Source organism: Lichenostomus cassidix, unplaced genomic scaffold (assembly GCF_008360975.1).
Source record: "Lichenostomus cassidix isolate B80296 unplaced genomic scaffold, HeHo_3.0 HiC_scaffold_39, whole genome shotgun sequence".
Classification (NCBI taxonomy): domain Eukaryota; kingdom Metazoa; phylum Chordata; class Aves; order Passeriformes; family Meliphagidae; genus Lichenostomus; species Lichenostomus cassidix.
In genome coordinates, this window is record NW_028147446.1 from 2262069 (window position 1) to 2282622 (window position 20554).

The window sequence follows — 20554 nt, forward strand, 5'->3', positions numbered from 1 at the left end:
ACCTGCCGGACACCCCCTGCCGGACACGCCCCGCGAGCGACAGACCCGCGCGCTCCAAGGTCCTCCAGGGCCATAGAGTCGCGCCCAGAGCGGCCCCGCCGCCCGCTCCCCGCCGCTGCCATGGCGCCCGGCGCGGCCCCGCCGGTGACTCACGGCGCTGAGCGTCCCGCCGCCCCCGCGGCCGCGCCCGTCCGGCCCGCCGGCTCGGCGGAGGTCAGGCCGGGCCGTTCTCGCCGCGGGGCGGCGGCGGCGGCGACGCCCGCGCTGCGTCAGCGCTGAACCCGGCGGCCTCGCGGGGGGGGTGGGGTGGGAGCTGGAGACCCCCAGTGTCCCCAGTGTGGTCCTAGAACCTCCCCGGTATCCCCAATATGGTCCTAGAACCCCCGCAGTATTCCCACTATAGTCCTGGAACCCCCCAGTATCCCCAGTATGCTCCGAGGGTCATCCCAGTGTCCATCCCGCTCTGGCTCTGGAATCCCCCAGTGCTCCCAGCGCGGCATCCCAGTGCTCCCAGTATAGACCCGAGACCCTCCCAGTGCTCCCAGTTTGGCTGTGAACTCCCCGCGCGCTCCCCGCGTGTCGCCTGTCCCCCCCGGACATCCGGAGCCCCCCCAGCCCGAAACCCCGGTGACGGTTGTGGCCGTTGGGCTCCCGAAAGTCACTCTGGGGAGGGACAACGACACCCCGGGGGGTCCCCGGGAGCGGGACAGACCCCCCTTGTCCCCCAAACGAGCGGGGAGGTCACGGTGGCGGGGTCACACCAGGGGTCACACCGGGGGTCACTCCGGGGGTCACTCCGGGGGTCACTCCGGGGGTCACACGGGGGTCACACCAGGGGTCACACGGGGGTCACTCCGGGGGTCACTCCAGGGGTCACTCCGGGGGTCACACCAGGGGTCACTCCGGGGGTCACTCCGGGGGTCACACCAGGGGTCACACCAGGGGTCACTCCGGGGGTCACACCAGGGATCACACGGGGGGGAGCGGATGGCCCTGAGTCACGAGGAAGGAGAAGTCGGGAGGGAAAATCCAGCCCCGAAATCCCCTAAAATCCCCCAAAACCCGTGCGGGGGGGCGGAGCCTGTCCCTCCCGGGAAGCCGCGGGGACCCCTGTGTCCCCATGCCGCACACATGTCCCCACATGTGCACACGCGTGTGCGGCCGGCCGCGCCCCGACGGGCCGGGACACGCCGGGGACACGCCGGGGACACGCCGGGGACACACCCGGGCACGGCCCGCTTAGCCCGGCTGGGTCTCTGGGGGTCCCGAGGGCTTTTGGGGTGGTTTTGGGGGATCCTGGTGTCCCTCGTGTCACTACGTGGGGACAAAGGGACAACGGTGTGAGCTCAGAGTGCACACTGAGCATGGCGTGTCACATCACCTGGCAGGTGTCCCCCTGGCACACAGGTGACCCCCTGCACACACAGGTGACCCCCTGGCACACAACCCCCCACAAACCCCCACACACAACCCCCCACACAGGTGACCCCTGCACACAGGTGACCCCCTGGCACACACAGGTGACCCCCTGGCACACACAGGTGACCCCCTGGCACACAGGTGACCCCCTGGCACACAGGTGACCCCTGCACACAGGTGACCCCCTGACACACAGGTGACCCCCTGGCACACAGGTGTAACCCCCTTGCTGGTCTCTCCTTCACACACCCACATCCCCTCCACACACCTGTACCCCTTTGCACACTCAGCCTGCAGCTCACACCTGGCCCCTCTCTCGCTCACCTGTCCCCTTCCCCTGACCTCACCTGACCCACCGTGACCACACTTGTCCCCTCCGCTCACCTGTCCCCCCCTTGTCACACCTGCGCCCCCCATGCTGCGGAGGCCCCGCCCCTTTCCAATGAGGAGGCGTGGCTATGCAAAAGAGGCGTGTCCCTACGGAAGGGGGCGTGTCCCTAGCCCCCCGCAGCCAATGGCGCCGCGTTTCCGCCGCGCGCGGCGATAAAAGGAACGGGCAGCGCGGCGCCGCGGGTTCGAGTCCCGCCGCTCCCGGTGCGGCCGCGCGGATGGAGCCGCCGTTCTACCGCCCCGCGCCCTTCCCGGGCGGCTTCTGCCGCCCCGAGCCCGACTACGGCACCTTACCGGGGCCGCTGCAAGCGGGACCCCCCCAGGAACCCTTCCGCGGGCTCAAACCGGCGCCCTGCCCCGACGGCGCTTTCTTCGGGGGCAACGCCGGTACCGGCAGCTTCTTCTATCCCGGTCCCGGCGAGCGCGACGGCTTCACCGGCAGCTTCGCGCAAGCGCTGGACGAGCTACACCAACCGGGGCCGCCCAACGTGGCGCTCCCGGAGCCGCCGGCGCTCACGACGACGGCGGCGGGGATGGGGGGACCCTTCCCGGGGGTCCCCGGAGCGGAGGCGGAGGCGGCGGAGCCGGGCCCCGATTCCCCCGAGCGGCTGCAGGCGGAGCGGCGGCGGCTGCGGAACCGGCTGGCGGCGAGCCGGTGCCGGCGGCGGAAGCTGGAGCGCATCGCCCGCCTGGAGCAGCGCGTCCGGGGGCTGCGGGCGCAGAACGCCGCGCTGGCGGCCACGGCGGCGGGGCTGCGAGCTCAGGTGCGGCGGCTGCGCGGCTCCGTGCGGGACCACGCGGGATCGGGCTGCCCGCTGCCCCCCGGCGCCGCGCTCGGCTTCTAGAGCCCCCGGCGGGCAGGGACCGCCACCGGGAACGGGACCGAGGGGGCTCCGGGGCGGCGCTGGCTCCTTCCGCAGACCCCCATGGACAGCCGGGGGATCCCCCGCGCCTGGCCGCGCAGGAGGGGCGGGGACCCCCCTGGCCACGGACAGGGATGCACCGGTGGGGATCCCCGACACGGACACGGAGATACCGAGGTGTTGGATGAGACCCGCGGCTTTTGGGGACCCCCATGGACACGGACGGCCATCGGCCCCGCCTGCTGCTCAGCGAGGGGGGGCGCACGAAAGACCCCCCCGACATGGACCTGGCGGGCCTGGGGAGCCCTGAAAGGACGCACGAGGATGGGGGACCCCTGGGCTGGGACCCCCGAACCGACCAGCCTGAAGGGACCGGCAGGACCAGAATCCCCCCAGGTCGAGGACCCTCAGGACCTGCGGGAACGGGACCTGTGGGATGGATGGGGACCCCAAAGCAGGGCCTGGAGCCCCCCAGCTGGGCCTGGGGACCCCCCGGTTCTGAGGCGAGGGGTCAGCCCCTCCAAACTGAGGATTGCGCCGGGAGGGGCTGAGCGCGCACCCCAAAAAGGGGTGGTTTTGGGGGGGCGTATCCCTCTCGTGACGTTTACAAGACCCCCCCGGTGGGGAACAGCCCCCGGGGACCCCCAAACCCCGGGGCGGGGGGCGATTTGTTGTCGCTGCTTCTTTTTTGTACATTTGTATTTAATTAATAATAATAATAATAATGATTGTGCTAACGGCTGCGGTGGTGCTGAACCGGGGGCGGCGTGTCCCCCTCCCCCTCCCGTGGGAAGCCCCCCGCGTGCACGAGCGTCAGCGGAAGTGGGCGGGGCCGGGGCTTTCCCCGATGACGCAATCATGTCCATATTTGGGCAGGCGGGGGAGGGCGGGGCTGTTCCGGGAACTTCCCCCCGCGCTGCCCGGCACCGCCCGCCCCGCCGCCGCTCTTCCCGGACGGGGGACACGGGGGGGACACGAGGCTGCCGGGACCCCCGACCCGACCCGCCCTTCCTGGGCTCCACTGTCCCCTCCCGCCAGCCCGGCGACCCTCGCCCTATTCGGGGTTCCGCAACCCTGGACACACCACCTCAATTCTTCCCCGGTGCTCCACAGACCCTCGGGACCCTCTCCGGGCCTTTCCGGTGCTCCACAGACCCCCGGGAGCCCCCCAAACCCTTCCGGTGCTCCACTGACCCCCGGGAGCCCCCCAAACCCTTCCGGTGCTCCACAGACCCCCGGGAGCCCCCCAAACCCTTCCGGTGCTCCACGGATTTCCAGGACCCTCCCCAAACCTTTCCGGTGCTCCACAGACCCCTCGGGATTCCCCCAAACCTTTCCGGTGCTACTCAGAACCCCAGGAACCCGCTTGACCCCTTCGGGGGGGGCAACCGAGCCCGGTAAACCACGCCCCCTCCGCTAAACCACGCCCCCTTCGTTAAACCACGCCCCCTCCGTTAAACCACGCCCCCGCCCGATGGCGCCACTCGAGGGCACCGCCCCGACCCTAAACCACGCCCATAAGCAAAGCCACGCCCATATTAGGCTCAATGCCACGTGGCCCCGCCCACTTAAGCCCCGCCCCCGCCCGGCCCCGCCCCGCCATGGCGCTGGCCGCGCTCGAACGGGACCCTGCGGCCGGGGGTCGCTTCGCCTCCGCCGTGCCCCCGCTGTGCCGCCGCCGGCCCTGCGCGCTCGGCGTGGACGAGGCGGGGCGCGGCCCGGTGCTCGGTGAGGCCGGGAGGAGCTCCGGGGGCGAACGGGAGCGGGAGGGCTGCACGTGGCGGGAAGGGTCCCGGTGCACCGGGGGTTGAGTTTGAGGGTCCCGGTGCATCGGGGGTTAAGTTCGGGGGTCCTGGGGTTGAGCTTGGGGGTCCCGGTGCACCGGGGGTTAAGTTTGGGGGTCCCGGGGGTTAAGTTTGGGGATCCCGGTGCACCGGGGGTTAAGTTTGGGGGTTCCGGAGTTTGAGTTTGGGGGTCCCGGTGCACCGGAGGTTGAGTTTGGGGGTCCCGGTGCACCGGTGGGTCAGTTTGGGGGTCCCGGTGCACCGGGAGTTGGGGTCCCGGTGCACCGGGGGTCAGTTTGGGGGTCCCGGTGCTCCGGGAGTTCAGTTCGGGGGTCCCGGTGCAGCGGGGGGTCCCCGCTCAGCCCGCCGTGCCCCCCAGGCCCGATGGTGTACGCGATCTGCTATTGCCCCGCGGAGAAGGTGGAGCAGCTGGAGGCGCTGGGGGTGGCAGGTGGGGCAGCCCGGGGGGCGCGGGGATGGGGGGCGCGGAGGGGTTAACGGTGCCCGGGGGGGCGCAGAGCCCCTGGGGGTCCGGGGGATGGAGTGGGAGGAGGTCGGGGGATCCTGGGGGGTCCTGGGGGGTCGTGGGCGGGGGGAAAGCACGGGAGGCTCTGGGGGGGTCACAGCAATGGGGGATCGGGAGTCGTGGGGGAAAGTTTGGGGGTCCCAGCGGTGGGTTTGGGGCGCGGGGAGGTCGCGGGGGAAGCTCTGGGAGTTCCGGGGGAAGCTCTGGGGGTTCCGGGGGAAGCTCTGGGGGTTCCGGGGGGATTCCTCACCCCTGCCGACCCCCCAGACTCGAAGACGCTGTCGGAGGCGGAGCGGGAGCGGCGCTTCGGGCTGCTGGAGGCTGCGGGGGAACTGGTGGGGTGGGCGCTGCAGGTGTTGCCCCCCGACCACATCTCTGCCTCCATGCAGCAGCGGTGAGACCCCCGGAGTTCCCCCCAAACCCCCGGGGTCCCCCCGAACCCGCCGGGACCCCCTTTACCCCCTCCGAGCACCTCTGGGTGCCCCCGACCCTCCCGCCCTGGGCCCTGCCGTCTCCATCTCCCACCCCCAAGTTTTGGGGTGCGGAGGGGAGAATGCAGCTCCCGGTTTGGGGGCTCCCAGTTTGGGGGTTCCCCGTTTGGGGGTGACGCCCCCCTGACTTCCCCCCAGAGCCAAGTACAACCTGAACGAGCTGTCCCACGACACAGCCACGGAGCTCATCCAGTTTGCTCTGGATTCAGGGGTGCAGGTGGCCGAGGTGGGTTTTTGGGGGGGCTGGGAGGTCCCCACTTTGCTCCTCTCCCCTGTGCCTCAGTTTCCCTGTTGGGGCTGAGCGGTTGGGGGTGAGTCTGAGTTGTTTTGGGGTGAATTTGGGGTATTTTGGGGATGGTGGTGGGTGATTTGGGGGGGCGTTGGGGGTAATTGGGGTCACACTGGGGGGATCCGGGTGGGTTTGGGGGGCATTTTGGAAGGGGGGTGGGGGCACAGCGGTTTGGGTGTGTTGAGGAGCTTTTCCAGGGGGGTTCAGGGAGGTCGGGATGGATCGGGGAGCTGGGGGGGGATTTTGGGAATCCAGCGGGATTTTGGGAGCCCAGCGTGCTCCGGGGGGCTGCGGGGCTCCCCCAGGTGTTCGTGGACACGGTGGGACCTGCGGAGAAGTACGAGGCCAAGCTGCGGCAGCGTTTCCCCGGCCTGGGGGTCACCGTGCGCCCCAAGGCCGACGCGCTGTTCCCGGTGGTCAGTGCGGCCAGCATCTGCGCCAAGGTGGGCACTGACCCCCCCAGACCGGAACTGACCCCCCAGAACTGACCCCCCCAGACCAGAGCTGACCCCCCAGAACTGACCCCCCCAGACCAGAACTGACCCCCCCAGACCAGAACTGACCCCCCAGAGCTGACCCCCAAAGCACCCCAGTATCCCCCAACCATCCCCCCATCATCTCCCCCACCATCTCCTCCCAGATCATTGAATTTTGGGGGGGGGAAACAGGACCCTCCACCCCCTCTGAGCCCCCCAAGCCCCTCAGAGCCCCCCGTGCCCCCCCAGGTCGCCCGTGACCGCGCCGTGCTCCACTGGAACTTCGTGGAGGATTTGGGGGACGCCGACCGCGACTACGGCTCCGGTTACCCCAACGGTAGGAGGCGGGGGAGGGCAGCTTTGGGGGGACCCCGCTTTTGGGGTGCCCCTGACGCCCCCCCCTCGCAGACCCCAAGACCAAGGAGTGGCTGAGGAGGAACCTGGACCCTGTTTTTGGGTTCCCCCAACTCGTGAGGTTCAGCTGGGGCACGGCGCAGACGCTGCTGCAGCGCGAGGGGGTCTCTGTGCAATGGTATGGGGGGCACAGGGGGTCCTGGGGGGCACAGGGGGGTTCAGAGTGGGGGTAAATTCCTCCTGTTCCCCACAGGGCTGACGAGGACCCCGCAGATGACCCCACAGCCCCTCCCTCGGTGCTCTCCTACTTCGCCCGCAGCCCCCCCCGGCGCCTCCCCCACCGCTTCTTCCAGGAGCGCAGCCTGCGACCCCTGGCCGAGCTGTGACCCCCGAGACGGGGACAGCCCCCCGAAACAGGGACATCCCCCGAGACGGGGACAACCCCCCCGAGACGGGGACAGTCCCCCCGAGACGGGGACATCCCCCGAGACGGGGACACCCCCTCAAATGGGGACCCAAAACCCAGGTGGTTGTTTTCTAATAAAGAATTGTAAAAACACCCCAAATCTCCTATTTTTCCCCCAGTGAGGTCGGTGATTTTGGGGCTGGGGGGCTGTAGGGACCCCCGTGAGCTGAAGTATTTTTTGGGGGGTTTTTGCCCCCCCAGATCGTGTTCGTGCCACCCATGGGGGGAGGGGAGCCCTGCTGCCCCCCCCCGTTAATCAGCGCTGGCCGAAGGCCTGGCAAGCGCCGTGTCCTCAATCCCGGGGATTAGGGGCTAATCTGGGGGTCACACTGGGGCGGGGGGAATCACCGGGGGTGTCCCCGAGCCCCCCGATCCCCCCCCGCCGCGGTCCCGTTTTGGGCTCATTTTCCGGTGTTTCGGCGCTCGGAGGTCTCTGCCGGGCCGGGGGGGTCGTGGCGGTGCTGTTTGACCGGAATTCCCGCGGCGGGGGCGCACCGGGGGGTCCCGAGCGCTTCTCGGCGCCGTTCAGCACCGCGGACAGCGGGATGGGGGGGCGCCGGTACCGGGGGGGAGCCGCCCCGCCGCTGGGTGGCGCCCTCGGCCCGGCGGGGCTGGGCGTGGCCTGGGCGGGGCTGGGGGCGGGGCCTGGGCGGGGCGTCCCGGGGGTCCCGGGCGATGGCGGAGGGCGGCTGAAGGGGGGGCTGCGGGTACCGGGGGGGGCAGCGGGGCCGGGACCCCCCCGCACCGGCACCGGCAGCGCCACCGGCACCGGCGCCATGGACGATTCGGGAGTGATCCGCCGGCGGCGGCTGCAGGTACCGGGAGGGTTTGTTATTGGGGGGGGATGGCGGTACCGGGAGGGGAAACGGACCGGAGGATGGGGGAATCGGAACCGGGAGTATCGGTACGGGGCGGGGAACGGCTCGGTACCGGGTGAAGGAGTGCGGTGTCGGCACCGGGAGGGCATCGCTGCCGGGAGGGATCGGTAGCCGGGGCGATGTCGGTACTGGAGGATGCGGCGATCGGTACCGGGGGTGTTGGAACTGGGCGGTTTGGTACGGGGAGAGGCGGATCGGTACCGGAGGGATCGGGATCGGTACCGGAGGGATCGGGATCCGGATCAGGATCGGTACCGGGGCGCTGCAGGCCCTTCCGCGGGGGGTGCACGGCGCAGGGCGGTACCGGGCGGGGGGGTCAGCGCAGCCCCGGTACCGGGAAGGTCGGTCCGGGCGGGGTCGGCACCGGCGGGGGAGCGATGCGGGCCCGGTACCGGCGGGCATTGCGGGGCCGGCGGTGTCCGGTGCCGCCCGATCCGGCGGGGTTCGGACACCGGGCGGCCCCGGGAGGGGGGAACGGAGGCCGCGGTGCCCCCCGAGCGCTGCCGCGGGATGGGGGGTGTCGGTCCGGCGGGTCCGGCGGGTCCGGGGGTCCCGGGCAGCCCCCCACCCGTTGCCCTTGTTCCAGAAGGATTTGCCGCTGCCGCGGAAGAGCAGCAGGTGAGACCCCCCCCCACCCCGCGCCCCCCATTGCGCCCCCAATGCGCCCCCCAGGCCCCGCCCCAGGCCCCGCCCAGGCCCCTCCCACTGCAGCCGCCGCGGCCACCCCCCCCGCCGCCGCCCCGGACCCCCCGGAGCCCCCCCGGAGCCCCCCGATGCCGATCCTGGTGGGCAGCAACATGTTCCGCCGCACCAAGAGGTACCGGGGGGCCTCGGCCTTCCTCCCGCAGCCCCGTCCGTCATCTTCGTCCCTCGTCATGCTCATCCTTCATCCTCCATCTCCATCCTCAGCCTTCATCCTTCATCCCCGCTCCATCCTCATCCTTCTCCCTCCTGTATCCTCATCCTCTTCCTCTTCCTCCATCCTTCTCCTTCCTCCATCCTCATCATCTTCCTCCTTCATCCTCATGTTCACCTCCCTTCCATCCCCTTTTTCCTTCCTGCTCATCATCCTCCTTCCCCATCCCCATCCTCATCCTCATCCTCATCTTCATCCTCATCCTCATCCTCATCCTCATCCTCATCCTCCATCCTCATCCTCATCCTCATCCTCATCCTCATCCTCATCCTCATCCTCATCCCCATCCTCATCTTCATCCCCATCCTCATCCTCATCCTCATCCTCATCCTCATCCTCATCTCCCCCACCCTCCTCCCTCCTCATCCTCCATCTCCATCCTCATCCCCCCCGACCCCCCCTGCCGCTGCCCCCCGACCCCCCATTCTTGCCCCCCGACATGGCGGGGGGTGGGCTGTGGGTTCCCCTCCCCCAGCACCCTCGGGCCGGGGGGGGTCAGTGTGTGAGGAGGGGTCCTGACCCCCCCACGACCCTCCCACGACCCCCCACGACCCTCCCCAGCTGCCGCACGAGCAACCGGAAGAGCCTGATCCTGACCAGCACCTCCCCCACCCTGCCGCGGCCCCACTCGCCGCTGCCTGGACACATCGGTGAGACCCCCGGACCCCCCCGGTGTCCCCAACACCCGCCGGGTGGCCCCGACACCTCCCCGGTGTCCCCATCCCCCGCTCCCATGCCCGCGACCCTCCCCGGTGTCACCCGGACCGCCCTCCCCAGTGCCCTGGACAACTCCCTCGGTGTCCTCAAATCCCCCCGGTGTCCCCCAGCTGTCCCCAATCCCCCCTCCATGTCCCTCCGGTGCCCCTCGGCCTCACCCAGTGTCCCTGACCGCCCCATCCCTGGTGTCCCCAACCTTCTCCCAAAGCCGTGGTCCCCGAAAATCCCCACAGAAACCCCCAAAAGGCCCCTTAAAGACCCCTTCAGACCCCCAAACCGCTGGGACCCCCTGAAGTTCCCAGTTCCCCTCTCAGCCCCCCAGAACCCCTCAAGACCCCTCCCCATAACCTGCAGGGACCCCCAAACCCCCGGGGTCCCCCCGGCCCCCCTTTTCCCTGGGGTGGGTCCCCATCCCTTGGCCCCGCCCACCCCTAGGGGCGTGGCCTGACAGGGCGGGGGGGTGACGTCACCCTTACCTGTGCGTGTCCCCCCGGCCAGGTAACAGCCCCCTGGACAGCCCCCGCAATTTCTCGCCCAGCACCCCAGCCCACTTCTCCTTCGCCTCCTCCCGCCGGTGAGGGGGGTCTGGGGGGGTCTGGGGGCTATGGGGGGTCTCTGGGGTCTGGGGGGGCCCGGGGGGTTCTGGGGGGGTCTGGGGAGTCGCAGGTGTCAGGGCGGGGCAGCCCCGATGGCAGCGGGGGGACACTGGTTGGGGACACCTGTGACTGACGGGATTGCGACCCCTGGGGTGGGGTGGGGGTCCCGGGGGGGTCCCTCAGTGTCCGGGCGGGTCCCTGAGGTCCGAGGGGGTCCCTGAGGTCCGGGGGTGGCACCAATGTCTCTGGGAGCTCTCGCAGGTGGCCGGGAGGTGGTGACAGGGACAGGGGACAGAAATCCCACCCCGGGGGGTTCTCTCGAGCTCGAGGGTCCCCTGACCCCCCCGTGCCCCCTCCCAGGGCTGACGGGCGCCGGTGGTCGCTGGCCTCGTTGCCCTCCTCGGGCTATGGCACCAACACGCCCAGCTCCACCGTCTCGGTGAGTCGGGGGGCTCAGAGACCCCCATGGCGGGGGCGAGGGGGGCTGGGGGTTCCGGAGGTCCTGGGGGTGATACAGGGGGCCCCTGGGGTGACGCGGGGGGTCTCTCAGGGGTCACGGGGATGACACGGAGGATCTGTCAGGGGTCCTGGGGGTGACAAGGGGGGTCTGCCGGGGGTCCCGGGGGGTCTGTCGGGGGTTCCGGGAATGACGCGGGTGTCTCTCGGGGGTCCCGGGGGGTCTGTCGGGGGTCCCGGGGGGTCGTTCGGGGGTCCCGGGGGTGACGCGGGCGCGCAGTCCTCGTGCTCGTCGCAGGAGCGGCTGCACCAGCTGCCGGCGCAGCCCACGCCGGAGGAGCTGCGGTTCCTGTCCCGCCACTTCGGCAGCTCCGAGAGCCTGGCCGAGGAGGATGGGGGGGCCCGGGGGGGTCCAGCCCCTCGCCCCCGCTCCCGCAGCCTCAGGTGGGCACGGCGACCCTCGGGCACTGAGCGGGTGCAGGGCTTTGGGGAGATCGGGGCACCGGGAGGAGGCTGGGGGGGACTGCGGGGTTGGGGACTGTGGAGGACACTGTGGGGTTGGGAACTGTGGGGGTCACTGTGGGGTTGGGGACTGGGGGGACACTATGGGGTTGGGGGCTGTGGGGGTCACTGTAGGTTTAGGGAGGAGTCAGGATTTGGGGTGACCCAGGGTGGGGGGACACCGCAGGGGCGCTATAGGGTGGGGGACAGAGGGGTGACACCGTGGCTGTGGGACATCGTGGGGGTGGAATGGGGGTGCCCGGAGTCCCGGGGGTGCCGGGGGGTGCTGGAAGGGGGACATCTGGGGGTCCCGCGGGTGCCAGCTGTGTCCCCCCGCCAGCCCTGGGCGCTCACCTTCGTCCCACGACAACGAGATCGTGATGATGAACCACGTGTACAAGGAGAGGTTCCCCAAGGTGGGGCTGGGGGCGCTTTGGGGGCGGTTATGGGGTCCTGGGGTGCCCCAGGGGGGCTGTGGGGTGGCCATAGGGGGCATGGGGTGCCACATGGGTGGGGTGGGGTGGCCATGGGGGTGGCTGGGGGATCCCAAGGGGGCTTTGGGGTGGCCATGGAGGTGGTTCTGGGGTCTCAGGGGAGCTTTGGGGTGGCCATGGAGGTGGTTCTGGGGTCTCAGGGGAGCTTTGGGGTGGCCATGGAGGTGGTTTTGGGGTCCCAGGGGGGTTCTGGGGTGGCCATGGGGATGGTGATAGGACCCAGGGGGGCTTTGGGATGGCCATGGAGGTGGCTGTGGGTTCTCAGGGGGGCTGTGGGGTGGCCGTGAGGTCAGTTATGGGGCCCTGGGGAGCCGTGGGGACACCCCTGGTGGTACCGCAGGCGACGGCGCAGATGGAGGAGAGGCTGGAGGAGTTTGTGCGTGGCTGCGGCCCTGGCGGGACCCCGCTGGCCGACGGAGCCCTCAGCTTCATCCAGCACCAGCTGGTGGAGCTGGCACGGGACTGCCTGGCCAAGGCGCGGCACGGCCTCATCACCGCCGGCTACTTCTGCGAGCTGCAGGAGAACATGGAGAGGCTGCTGCAGGACGTGAGTCGCCTGAGCTGGGACCCCCGGGGCTGGCGGGGACCTACGGGGTGGAATGGGGCTGAAGGGACCCAGTGGAACCCAACAGAACCCTGTGGGGCCTGGTGGGGAGCAATGGAACCCTATGGGGCCCAGTGGGGCTGGGAAGAGACCAAAGGGGCCCAGCGGGGTCCAGTGGGGTCTGGTGGGGACTTACAGGATGGAATGGGGCTCAGTGGGACCCAGTGGAACCCTACAGAACCCTATGGGGCCTAACAGGGACCAACGGGACCCAACAGGGCTCAATGGGACCCAACAGGGCTCAGCAGAACCCAACAGGGCTCAGTGGGACCCAACAGGAGCCCACAGGACCCAACAGGATTCAATAGGACCCAATGGGACTCAACAGGGCCCAAGAGGCCCAGTGGGGAAAAATGGGGACCAACGAGGCCCAGTGGGAACCAACAGGTCCTCAAAGGACTCAGTGGGGACCGACAGGGATCCAAGGGACCCAACACGACCCCAAGGGACCCCCAAGTGTCCCCTGACCCCCCCCAACTCCGCCGTGTCCCCCCAGGCCTACGAGCGCTCGGAGTCGGAGGAGGTGGCCTTCATCACGCAGCTGGTGAAGAGGCTCCTCATCATCATCTCCCGCCCCGCGCGGCTGCTCGAGTGCCTGGTGAGGTCTTAGTGTCACCTGGACCCTCAGCGGTGTCCCCTCCCCCTTGTCCCCTCCTCACCGTGTCCCCGCTGTTGTCCCCTCAGGAGTTTGACCCCGCGGGGCTGTCGCAGCTGCTGGCGGCCACCGCGGGCCGGGCTGAGGGGCCACTGCGGGCTGACACCCCCCGGTACCTGCTGAGGCAGCTGGGCCGAGCCCGGGGGGGACGCACAGGTATGGGGGGACAGCTGGGGACACGGTAGGGATGTGGGCAGGTATGGGGGGCACCTGTGACCGCCACATCCCCACACACACACACCTGTGACAGCCACGTCCCCACACACACCTGTGACTGCCATGTCCCCACACACACACCTGTGACAGCAACGTCCCCACACACACACACCTGTGACAGCCATGTCCCCACACACACCTGTGACTCTGCCATGTCCCCACACACACCTGTGACTGCCACTTTCCCACACACACCTGTGATCCCCACTTTCCCACACACACCTGTGACAGCCATGTCCCCACACACACACCTGTGACAGCCATGTCCCCACACACACACACCTGTGACCGCCATGTCCCCACACACACACCTGTGACAGCAACGTCCCCACACACCCCTGTGACCCCCCTGTCCCCCCAGACGTGCTGCACCTGGAGGAGCCCGACAGCGGTGGCACCAACACGCCAGAACCCGAGGAGGGGGCTGAGGTAGGCACCAGGCCCCCCCATGTCCCCTGTGTCCCCCCGCGTCCCCCTGTGTCCCTCCACGTCACCTGCCCCCCCACGTCCCCAGGGCCGTGCCACTGTCCCCAGGCCCAAGGAGCCGCCGGGTGAGAACGACTTTGAGACCATCAAACTCATCAGCAACGGCGCCTACGGGTGAGCCGGGGGTCCCCGGGTGGGGGGCGGCTGTGGGGGTCCCTGGGGCCATGCCGTGACACGTGGTGACACCTGTCCCGCCGGCAGGGCGGTGTACCTGGTGCGGCACACGGCCACGCGGCAGCGCTTCGCCATGAAGAAGATCAACAAGCAGAACCTGCTGCTGCGGAACCAGGTGCACCAGGCCTTCGTGGAGCGAGACATCCTCACCTTCGCCGAGAACCCCTTCGTCGTCAGCATGTTCTGCTCCTTCCAGACCCGCCGCCACCTCTGCATGGTCATGGAGTACGTGGAAGGTGGGGGCCGCGGCCGGCGTGTCGCAATATGGGGCTGGGTATGGCGATATGGGGCTGGGTGTGGCGATATGGGGCTGAGTATCACGATATGGGGCTGGGTATGGCGATATGGGGCTGGGTGTGGCGATATGGGGCTGGGTATGGCAATATGGGGCTGGGTGTCACGATATGGGGCTGGGTGTAGCAATATGGGGCTGAGTGTGGCGATATGGACGGTTCGATACAGGGCTGGGTATCATGATACAGGGCTGGGTGTTGGGATACAGGGCTGGGTGTTGTGTTATGGGGATGGGGATTGGGTTATGGGGATGGATATCGCGATATGGGGCTGGGTGTGGCGATATGGGGCTGGGTGTGGCGATATGGGGCTGGGTGTCGCGATATGAGGCCGGATATCATGATACAGGGCTGGGTGTTGGGATGCAGGGCTGGGTGTTGTGTTATGGGGATGGGTATTGGGTTATGGGGATGGGTATCACAATATGGGGCTGGGTGTCGCGATATGGGGCTGGGTGTAGTGGTAACATGTTGTCCCCATGTCCCCCCACATCCCCCCTATCCCCATGGCCCCACACCCTCCCCTGTCCCCACCTTCCCTGTGTCCCCGTGTCCCCCCATGTCCCCACATGCCCTCATGCCCCCCATCCCTCATGTCCTGTTTCACTGTGTCCTGTCCCTGCTGTCCCCTGTCCCCCTGTCCCGCTGTCCCCCATGTCCTGTCCCGCTGTCCCCCATGTCCTGTCCCGCTGTCCCCTGTCCCCGCTGTCCCTGTCCCCAGGCGGGGACTGCGCCACGCTGCTGAAGCACATCGGGGCGCTGCCGCTGGAGCTGGCCCGGCTCTACTTCGCCGAGACGGTGCTGGCACTGGAGTACCTGCACACCTACGGCATCGTCCACCGCGACCTCAAGCCCGACAAGTGCGGCGAGGGGCGTGGGGGGCTCTGGGGACACACCTGGGCCCCGCCCGGCTCACCTGGGCGTCCCCTCCGCCTCCTTCACCCGCAGCCTCCTGATCACCTCGCTGGGCCACGTGAAGCTGACGGATTTTGGGCTCTCCAAGATGGGGCTGATGAGCCTCACCACCAACCTGTACGAGGGGCACATGGAGAAGGATGCGAGGGAGTTCCGGGACAAGCAGGTGGGGGCCGCAGGTGGGCACAGGTGTGCCCAGGTGGGCTGGGTTGTACCCAGGTGTGCCAGGACAGGGTGGGACGGGAGCAGGGTGTGTCTGCAGTGGCCACAGGGCGTCCCACGCTGAGCCCACCTGTCCCCAGGTGTGCGGCACCCCAGAGTACATCGCGCCCGAGGTGATCCTGCGCCAGGGCTACGGGAAACCTGTGGACTGGTGGGCCATGGGCATCGTCCTCTACGAGTTCCTGGTGGGCTGTGTCCCCTTCTTTGGTGACACCCCCGAGGAGCTCTTCGGGCAGGTGATCTCAGGTATGGGCATGGGGACACAGAGGGGACATGGGGCAGGGGATCTAAGGTGCAGCAGGGGACACAGCAGGATGGGGACATGAGGTGACATGGGGTGACATGGGGACACAGACTAGGTCAGCGTGGGGACACGGGCACAAGGCAGGTGATCCCAGGTCTCTGCTCAGCTGTCCCCTCTGTGTCCCCCGTGTCCCCCCGTGCCAGACGAGATCCTGTGGCCAGAGGGGGACGAGGCGCTGCCCCCGGACGCACAGCACCTCATCTCCTGCCTGCTGCAGCCAGACCCTCTGCGGCGCCTCGGGGCAGGTGAGACCTCCGGGACCCCCCCGGGATCCCCCCGGGACCCCCGGGACCCCCCCGGGACATCCCCGAACACCCCCGGGCTGCTCTGAGCCGGTGCTGCCGTGCAGGGGGCGCTCAGGAGGTGAAAGCCCACAGCTTCTTCGCCGCGCTGGACTGGACGGGGCTGCTGCGGCAAAAAGCTGAGTTTGTGCCACACCTGGAGTCCGAGGAGGACACGAGCTACTTCGACAGTGAGAGACCCCCGGGACCCCCTCAGACCCGCCCCGGGACCCCTCTGTGGGACAACCCCGGGATTCCCCTTGTGTCACCCCCTGGGGTCCCCCTGGATGCCCTTGGGACACTCCCAGGACCCCCCAGAACATCCCAGGGCCTCCTTGGGGTTCCTCCCCCTGCGCCCCGAGGTTCCTCTGTGGGATTCCCCCTCACACCTGTGCCCCCCGCCCCCAGCACGGTCGGACAGGTACCCCCATGTGACATCGTACGAGGACGAGGACACCACGGAGGATGAGCCCGTGGAGATCCGGCAGTTCTCGTCCTGCTCCCCCCGCTTCAGCAAGGTGGGGCTGGCAGGGGAGGACAGGTGTGGGACAGAGGGGTGGGGGGACACAGGTGCGGAGCGGGGAGATGGGAATTTGGGGACGTGGGGAGGCGCAGAAACTGGGACAGTCTCATGGGACCGTTGTGCGATCCTCGTGTGAGGGTGGGTGTGAAAGTGGGTGTGCCCAGGTGTGCCCAGGTGTGACCGGCTGTGCTCCCGCAGGTGTACAGCAGCCTGGAGCAGCTCTCGCAGGAGCCAAAGCCCAAGGGGCGCCCGCGGGACGAGGGGAGACGCGATGGCTTCACCCGCGAGCGCGGCTGGAGAACGGGATCACCTGAGCTGTGCGCACCTGGGGGGCTCTGGGGGGCGCGGGGGGCACCGGGGCGGTGCAGGGTCACCCCCAACACCCGTGTCCCCGCAGGAAGCACCGCTCGGCAGGGGAGGCGCAGCCCCCCGAGGGCGAGGGCAGCCCCCCGCCGGGCGCTCGCCGCCGCTTCTCGGCGCTGCTGGAGCCGGCGCGTCCCGGAGCCACCCCCGAGGAACGACCGGCACCCCGCAACGGGGGGCGCGAGGGACCCCCGGATGGAGCCAGCGAGGAGCCAGGTCCGGCCGGGGAGGTGGGGAGGGGTCCCCGGTGTCCCCCGGGTCCCCTGACCCGCCCGTGTCCCCTCTCCCTTCCAGGGGAACGAGCGCCCAGGGCCGGCGAGCTGCCCGCCGCCCGCACCGAGCTGGGGCTGCGGCGCCCGCGACACCCGGGGGTGGCACCCGCCGAGGGCGGAGGCGACAAGCGCAGCCCCCGCGGCCCCGGGAAGGTCACCAAGTCGGCGTCGGCCACCGCCCTGTCCGTCATCATCCCCAGCGGTGGGTGACACTCCCCGGGACCCGCCCCAGGGACCCTGAATCCTCCCGGGACCCCCGCAGGGAACCCAGATCCCCCTCGGACACTCCCCAGGGACCCCAAATCCTCCCGGGACACTCCCCAGGGACCCCAAATCCTCCCGGGAACACCCCCCAAAGGACCTCACACACCCAAGCACTCCTCCACCCCCTGGGTCCCCACAGGAGAGAGGGGCTGCGGGTCTCCGGGGTCTCTGTGGGTGTTGGGATTCCCAATCCCATAGATTTGGGGTCTCTCGTGGGGGTCTGTGCGCCTGGTGGCCCCCCAATCCCACGGGTGGGGTGTCCCTGTTCCCCGGGGGGTGACAGCGGTGCCCGTGGGGGGTTTGGGGATCTCCCAGGGGGTTTTTTTGGGTGGGGATCAGCGGGGTCTGCGGGCGCAGGGGAGGCGCCCGGCTCGTCCCCCCTGGGCAGCCCCATGTCCCCGCGGTCGCTGTCGTCGGACCCCTCGTCGCGGGACTCGTCGCCGGGCCGGGAGCTGGCCCCGGCCGTGGCCGCCCCGCCCCGCTCGCCCATCGCCATCCCCCGGCCCGGGAAGAAGTTCGGCTTCACCCTCCGGGCCATCCGCGTCTACCTGGGGGACAGCGACGTGTACAGCGTGCACCACGTCGTCTGGGTCAGGGACACTTGGGGACACGCGGGGGTGACATGGGGACGTGGGGGGACACGGGGGGGACACGGAGACTGTGGGTTTTGGGTGGGGGCAGCGCCTGTCACGTTGTGTGGGACAGGAAAAAGGCGCAACCTGGGGGGTCTTGGGGACATGAGGGGACACGGGAACGGGAGGAGCTTGGGGAAATGGGTAGGGCAGGGGGTTTTTTGGGGCGGCAGTGCCTGCCATGTCATTTGGGTCAGGGACAAGGTGGGACACGGAGGGACACGGGAGGTTGGGGACATGGGGGGACACGGTGGGGGGTCTGGGGTGTCACATCCCCAGTGCATTGCGGGTGACGCCGTTTTTGGGGGCAGCACGTGGAGGAGGGGGGTCCCGCGCAGGAGGCCGGGCTGTGCGCCGGGGATCTCATCACCCACGTGAACGGGGAGCCCGTGCACGGGCTGGTGCACACCGAGGTCGTGGAGCTCATCCTCAAGGTGGGGGACATCGGGGACACCGCGGGGAGGCACCGGGGTGAGGGGGTGGGGCGTCATGGGGTGCTGGGAGGTCACAGTGAGCTCAGGGGTCACCGGGGGGTCATAGGGTGGTCAGGGGGTCACAGGGGTTAGAGGTTTGGGGGCAGACGTGGGTCATGGCAGGGTAATGGCAGATCAGCCATGACCAGGTGGTGAGTCTGGGTCGGGGGGTGGCTGTTGGGGGCGCTGGGGGGCGCCGGGGGGGCCGCGCCCGTGACCCGCTGTCGCCCAGAGCGGGACGAAGGTGCTGGTGACAACGACACCGCTGGAGAACACCTCGATCCGCCTGGGCCCCGCGCGGCGCCGCAGCGCCCGCGCCAAGATGGCCCGGAGGAACCGCCGGGGGGGCACCGGGAGCGGCCACGAGAGGTGGGCACGGGGCACTGGGGGCACCGGGGGTGCTTTGGGGGGCGCCGGGCGGCCGCAGGGTGTGACAGTCCTCCCGCCCGCCAGGCGGCGCAGTGCGCTGTTCCGGCACCTCGCCCGGCAGGCCTCGCTGCTTCACACGAGCCGCTCGCTGACGTCACTGAGCCGCTCGCTCTCCTCCTCCGACTCGCTGCCCGCCTCCCCTACGCACGCGCGGGCGCGCGACCCCGGTAAGGGGCGGGGCCAAGGGGAAGGGGCGGGGCCACGGTAGCGGACGGTACCGGGAAAGGGGCGGGGTGTTGAGAACGGCGCGCGGCAATGGGGACAGGGGAGCGGGGACGGGGCAAGGCTCCGGGGGTCCCGGTGCCGGTGCTCGGTCCCGTTGCCCCCACACTGATCCCGTTCCGCGCAGGGGCCTCCCCGCCCAGCAGCTCGCCGGGTTCCAGCGCTCCGCCGTCGCCGGCGGGGCCGCACCTGCGGCCGAGCTCCCTGCAGGGACTGTCGCCGAAGCTGCAGCGGCAGTACCGGGCGGCGCGGTGCCGCTCCGCCGGCAGCATCCCGCTCTCGCCGCTCGCCCACACGCCCTCGCCGCCCGCCGCCTCCCCGCCCGCCTTCCCCGCCAAGCTGCACCCCAAGGCCGCCGAATCCCCGCGCCTCGCCCGCCGCGGGCCCCCCGAGAAGGGAGCGCCTGGACCCCCCCGCAAGCTGGGGCTGGAGCCCCCCAGGAAAGACTTCCCGGCCGAGCCGCCGCTGCAGAGCTTGGCCGAGTGGGACGGGGAGGGCCCGGCCGAGCCCCCGCCTCCCGCGCCCCCCGCCCGCCGCCTGGGCCGGCAGGAGCTGCCGCTGCTGCTCGGGGGTCCCGCCGGGGCGGAGCCGCCGCCCCCGGGGCCGGAGGAGCCCGAGCGGGGGGCGCGGGGTCCCCCCAAAGCGCTCAGCCCGGTGCAGGAGCACGAGCGCGGGGGGGCGGCCCCGGGAGGGCCCCCGGTGCCCATCGTGGTGGTGGGGACCGGTGCGACCCCCGGGGACCCCCGGAGCGCCGCGGGTCCCCCCAGGCGCTGAGCTTTACCCAAGCCCCTCAACCCCCGGCTGTAAATAGGGGGGACCCCGGGACCCCCAGGCATGCGGGGGTCGCACCCCCCCGGCCCCTCCCCGCGTACGCGAAGGGTTAATACTGTGACACCCCCCGTGTGACGTCACCGACCCGGCACCCCCCGGTGTGATGTCATCGACCCGGACAGCCCCCCAGGGTGACACCCCCCTTCCCCCGGTCTCCCGTTTGCCCCCCGGTTATGGCTCCCGGTGTTGACGTCACAGCGCTGATGTCACGGGAGGGGCACGGGCACTGCTCTGATGTCACTCGGGGAGGGGGATGGTGACGTCGCGGCGTGACGTCATACCTGCGAGCGTGATGTCACGGCTACTGCGGTATCAGTGTGGAATCGATGATGTCACGTCTATGACATCACCAGTGGCATTTGAGTGGTGACATCACAACTGTGATGTCACTGCAGGTCTGAGGGCGGTGATGTCACAGCTGCAGTGACAGTCGAGGGGGATTATGCCCGGTTTTGGGTGGTGATGTCACACGAAGGCCAGCCAAGCCGGTGACGTCACCAACCCCCCGTGACATCATCACCCTCCCCTTCCCCCCCCCGTTCTCGCTATGCAAACGCTCCCCCCGGGACAGGGGGGGCCGGGGGGCCCCGGGGACCAATAAAGGCTGTACAGCACCGACCCCCGGCTGTCGTTCGGCAAGGGCGGCGGGGACCGGGGGGACACACACGGGGGGCGATAGAGGGGGACACACGGGGGTGTCACACGTGGGGGGCATGTGAGCAGACACGGGGGGAGCACACGGGGGACACCCGAGGATGAAGGGACACGGCGGGGACACG

General features: G+C 69.9%; 3 protein-coding genes across 6 annotated transcripts; all 3 read left to right on the top strand.

Moving 5' to 3' along the window:
• Positions 1 to 1877: 1877 nt before the first annotated feature.
• On the top strand, positions 1878 to 3401 carry JUNB (JunB proto-oncogene, AP-1 transcription factor subunit). Its single transcript, XM_085045906.1, has one exon. It carries the CDS (start codon positions 1878 to 1880, stop codon positions 2652 to 2654), a length of 777 nt encoding a protein of 258 aa, XP_084902032.1. The 3' UTR covers positions 2655 to 3401.
• Positions 3402 to 4251: 850 nt separating this feature from the next.
• Positions 4252 to 7151, top strand: RNASEH2A (ribonuclease H2 subunit A). Its single transcript, XM_085045901.1, has 8 exons — positions 4252 to 4400; positions 4836 to 4907; positions 5250 to 5376; positions 5612 to 5699; positions 6068 to 6205; positions 6488 to 6575; positions 6647 to 6770; positions 6846 to 7151. The coding sequence occupies exons 1-8, from the start codon at positions 4274 to 4276 to the stop codon at positions 6976 to 6978; spliced, it is 897 nt and encodes a 298-aa protein (XP_084902027.1). The 5' UTR covers positions 4252 to 4273; the 3' UTR covers positions 6979 to 7151.
• Positions 7152 to 7719: 568 nt separating this feature from the next.
• MAST1 (microtubule associated serine/threonine kinase 1) lies at positions 7720 to 20393 on the top strand. 4 transcript variants are annotated; one of them, XM_085045840.1, is made up of 27 exons: positions 7720 to 7873; positions 8526 to 8554; positions 9414 to 9502; positions 10068 to 10143; positions 10526 to 10604; positions 10902 to 11065; positions 11463 to 11538; positions 11957 to 12163; positions 12717 to 12818; positions 12905 to 13031; positions 13453 to 13520; positions 13606 to 13691; positions 13779 to 13987; positions 14766 to 14904; positions 14993 to 15125; positions 15262 to 15427; positions 15629 to 15730; positions 15835 to 15957; positions 16175 to 16284; positions 16488 to 16606; positions 16687 to 16868; positions 16947 to 17126; positions 17546 to 17778; positions 18132 to 18254; positions 18526 to 18662; positions 18747 to 18889; positions 19072 to 20393. In XM_085045840.1, exons 1-27 carry the CDS (start codon positions 7835 to 7837, stop codon positions 19716 to 19718), a joined length of 3888 nt encoding a protein of 1295 aa, XP_084901966.1. In that variant the 5' UTR covers positions 7720 to 7834; the 3' UTR covers positions 19719 to 20393. The 4 variants fall into 4 exon arrangements, with proteins under 4 accessions (XP_084901966.1, XP_084901965.1, XP_084901963.1 ...); XM_085045839.1 differs by having other exon boundaries at positions 7724 to 7873; positions 8523 to 8554; XM_085045837.1 differs by lacking the exons at positions 7720 to 7873; positions 8526 to 8554 and adding an exon at positions 8566 to 8753.
• The last annotated feature ends 161 nt before the right edge of the window (positions 20394 to 20554 follow it).

Coding starts and splice junctions, on each gene's coding strand:
- JUNB (XM_085045906.1), top strand. CDS start 1,878: ATGCAAAAGAGGCGTGTCCCTACGGAAGGGGGCGTGTCCCTAGCCCCC.
- RNASEH2A (XM_085045901.1), top strand. CDS start 4,274: ATGGCGCTGGCCGCGCTCGAACGGGACCCTGCGGCCGGGGGTCGCTTC. Junction 4,908..5,249: donor GGAGGCGCTGGGGGTGGCAG/GTGGGGCAGCCC, acceptor CCGACCCCCCAG/ACTCGAAGACGCTGTCGGAG. Junction 5,377..5,611: donor TCTGCCTCCATGCAGCAGCG/GTGAGACCCCCG, acceptor ACTTCCCCCCAG/AGCCAAGTACAACCTGAACG.
- MAST1 (XM_085045837.1), top strand. CDS start 8,596: ATGCGCCCCCCAGGCCCCGCCCCAGGCCCCGCCCAGGCCCCTCCCACT. Junction 13,988..14,765: donor GGTCATGGAGTACGTGGAAG/GTGGGGGCCGCG, acceptor CCCTGTCCCCAG/GCGGGGACTGCGCCACGCTG. Junction 18,663..18,746: donor ACCGGGAGCGGCCACGAGAG/GTGGGCACGGGG, acceptor CCCGCCCGCCAG/GCGGCGCAGTGCGCTGTTCC.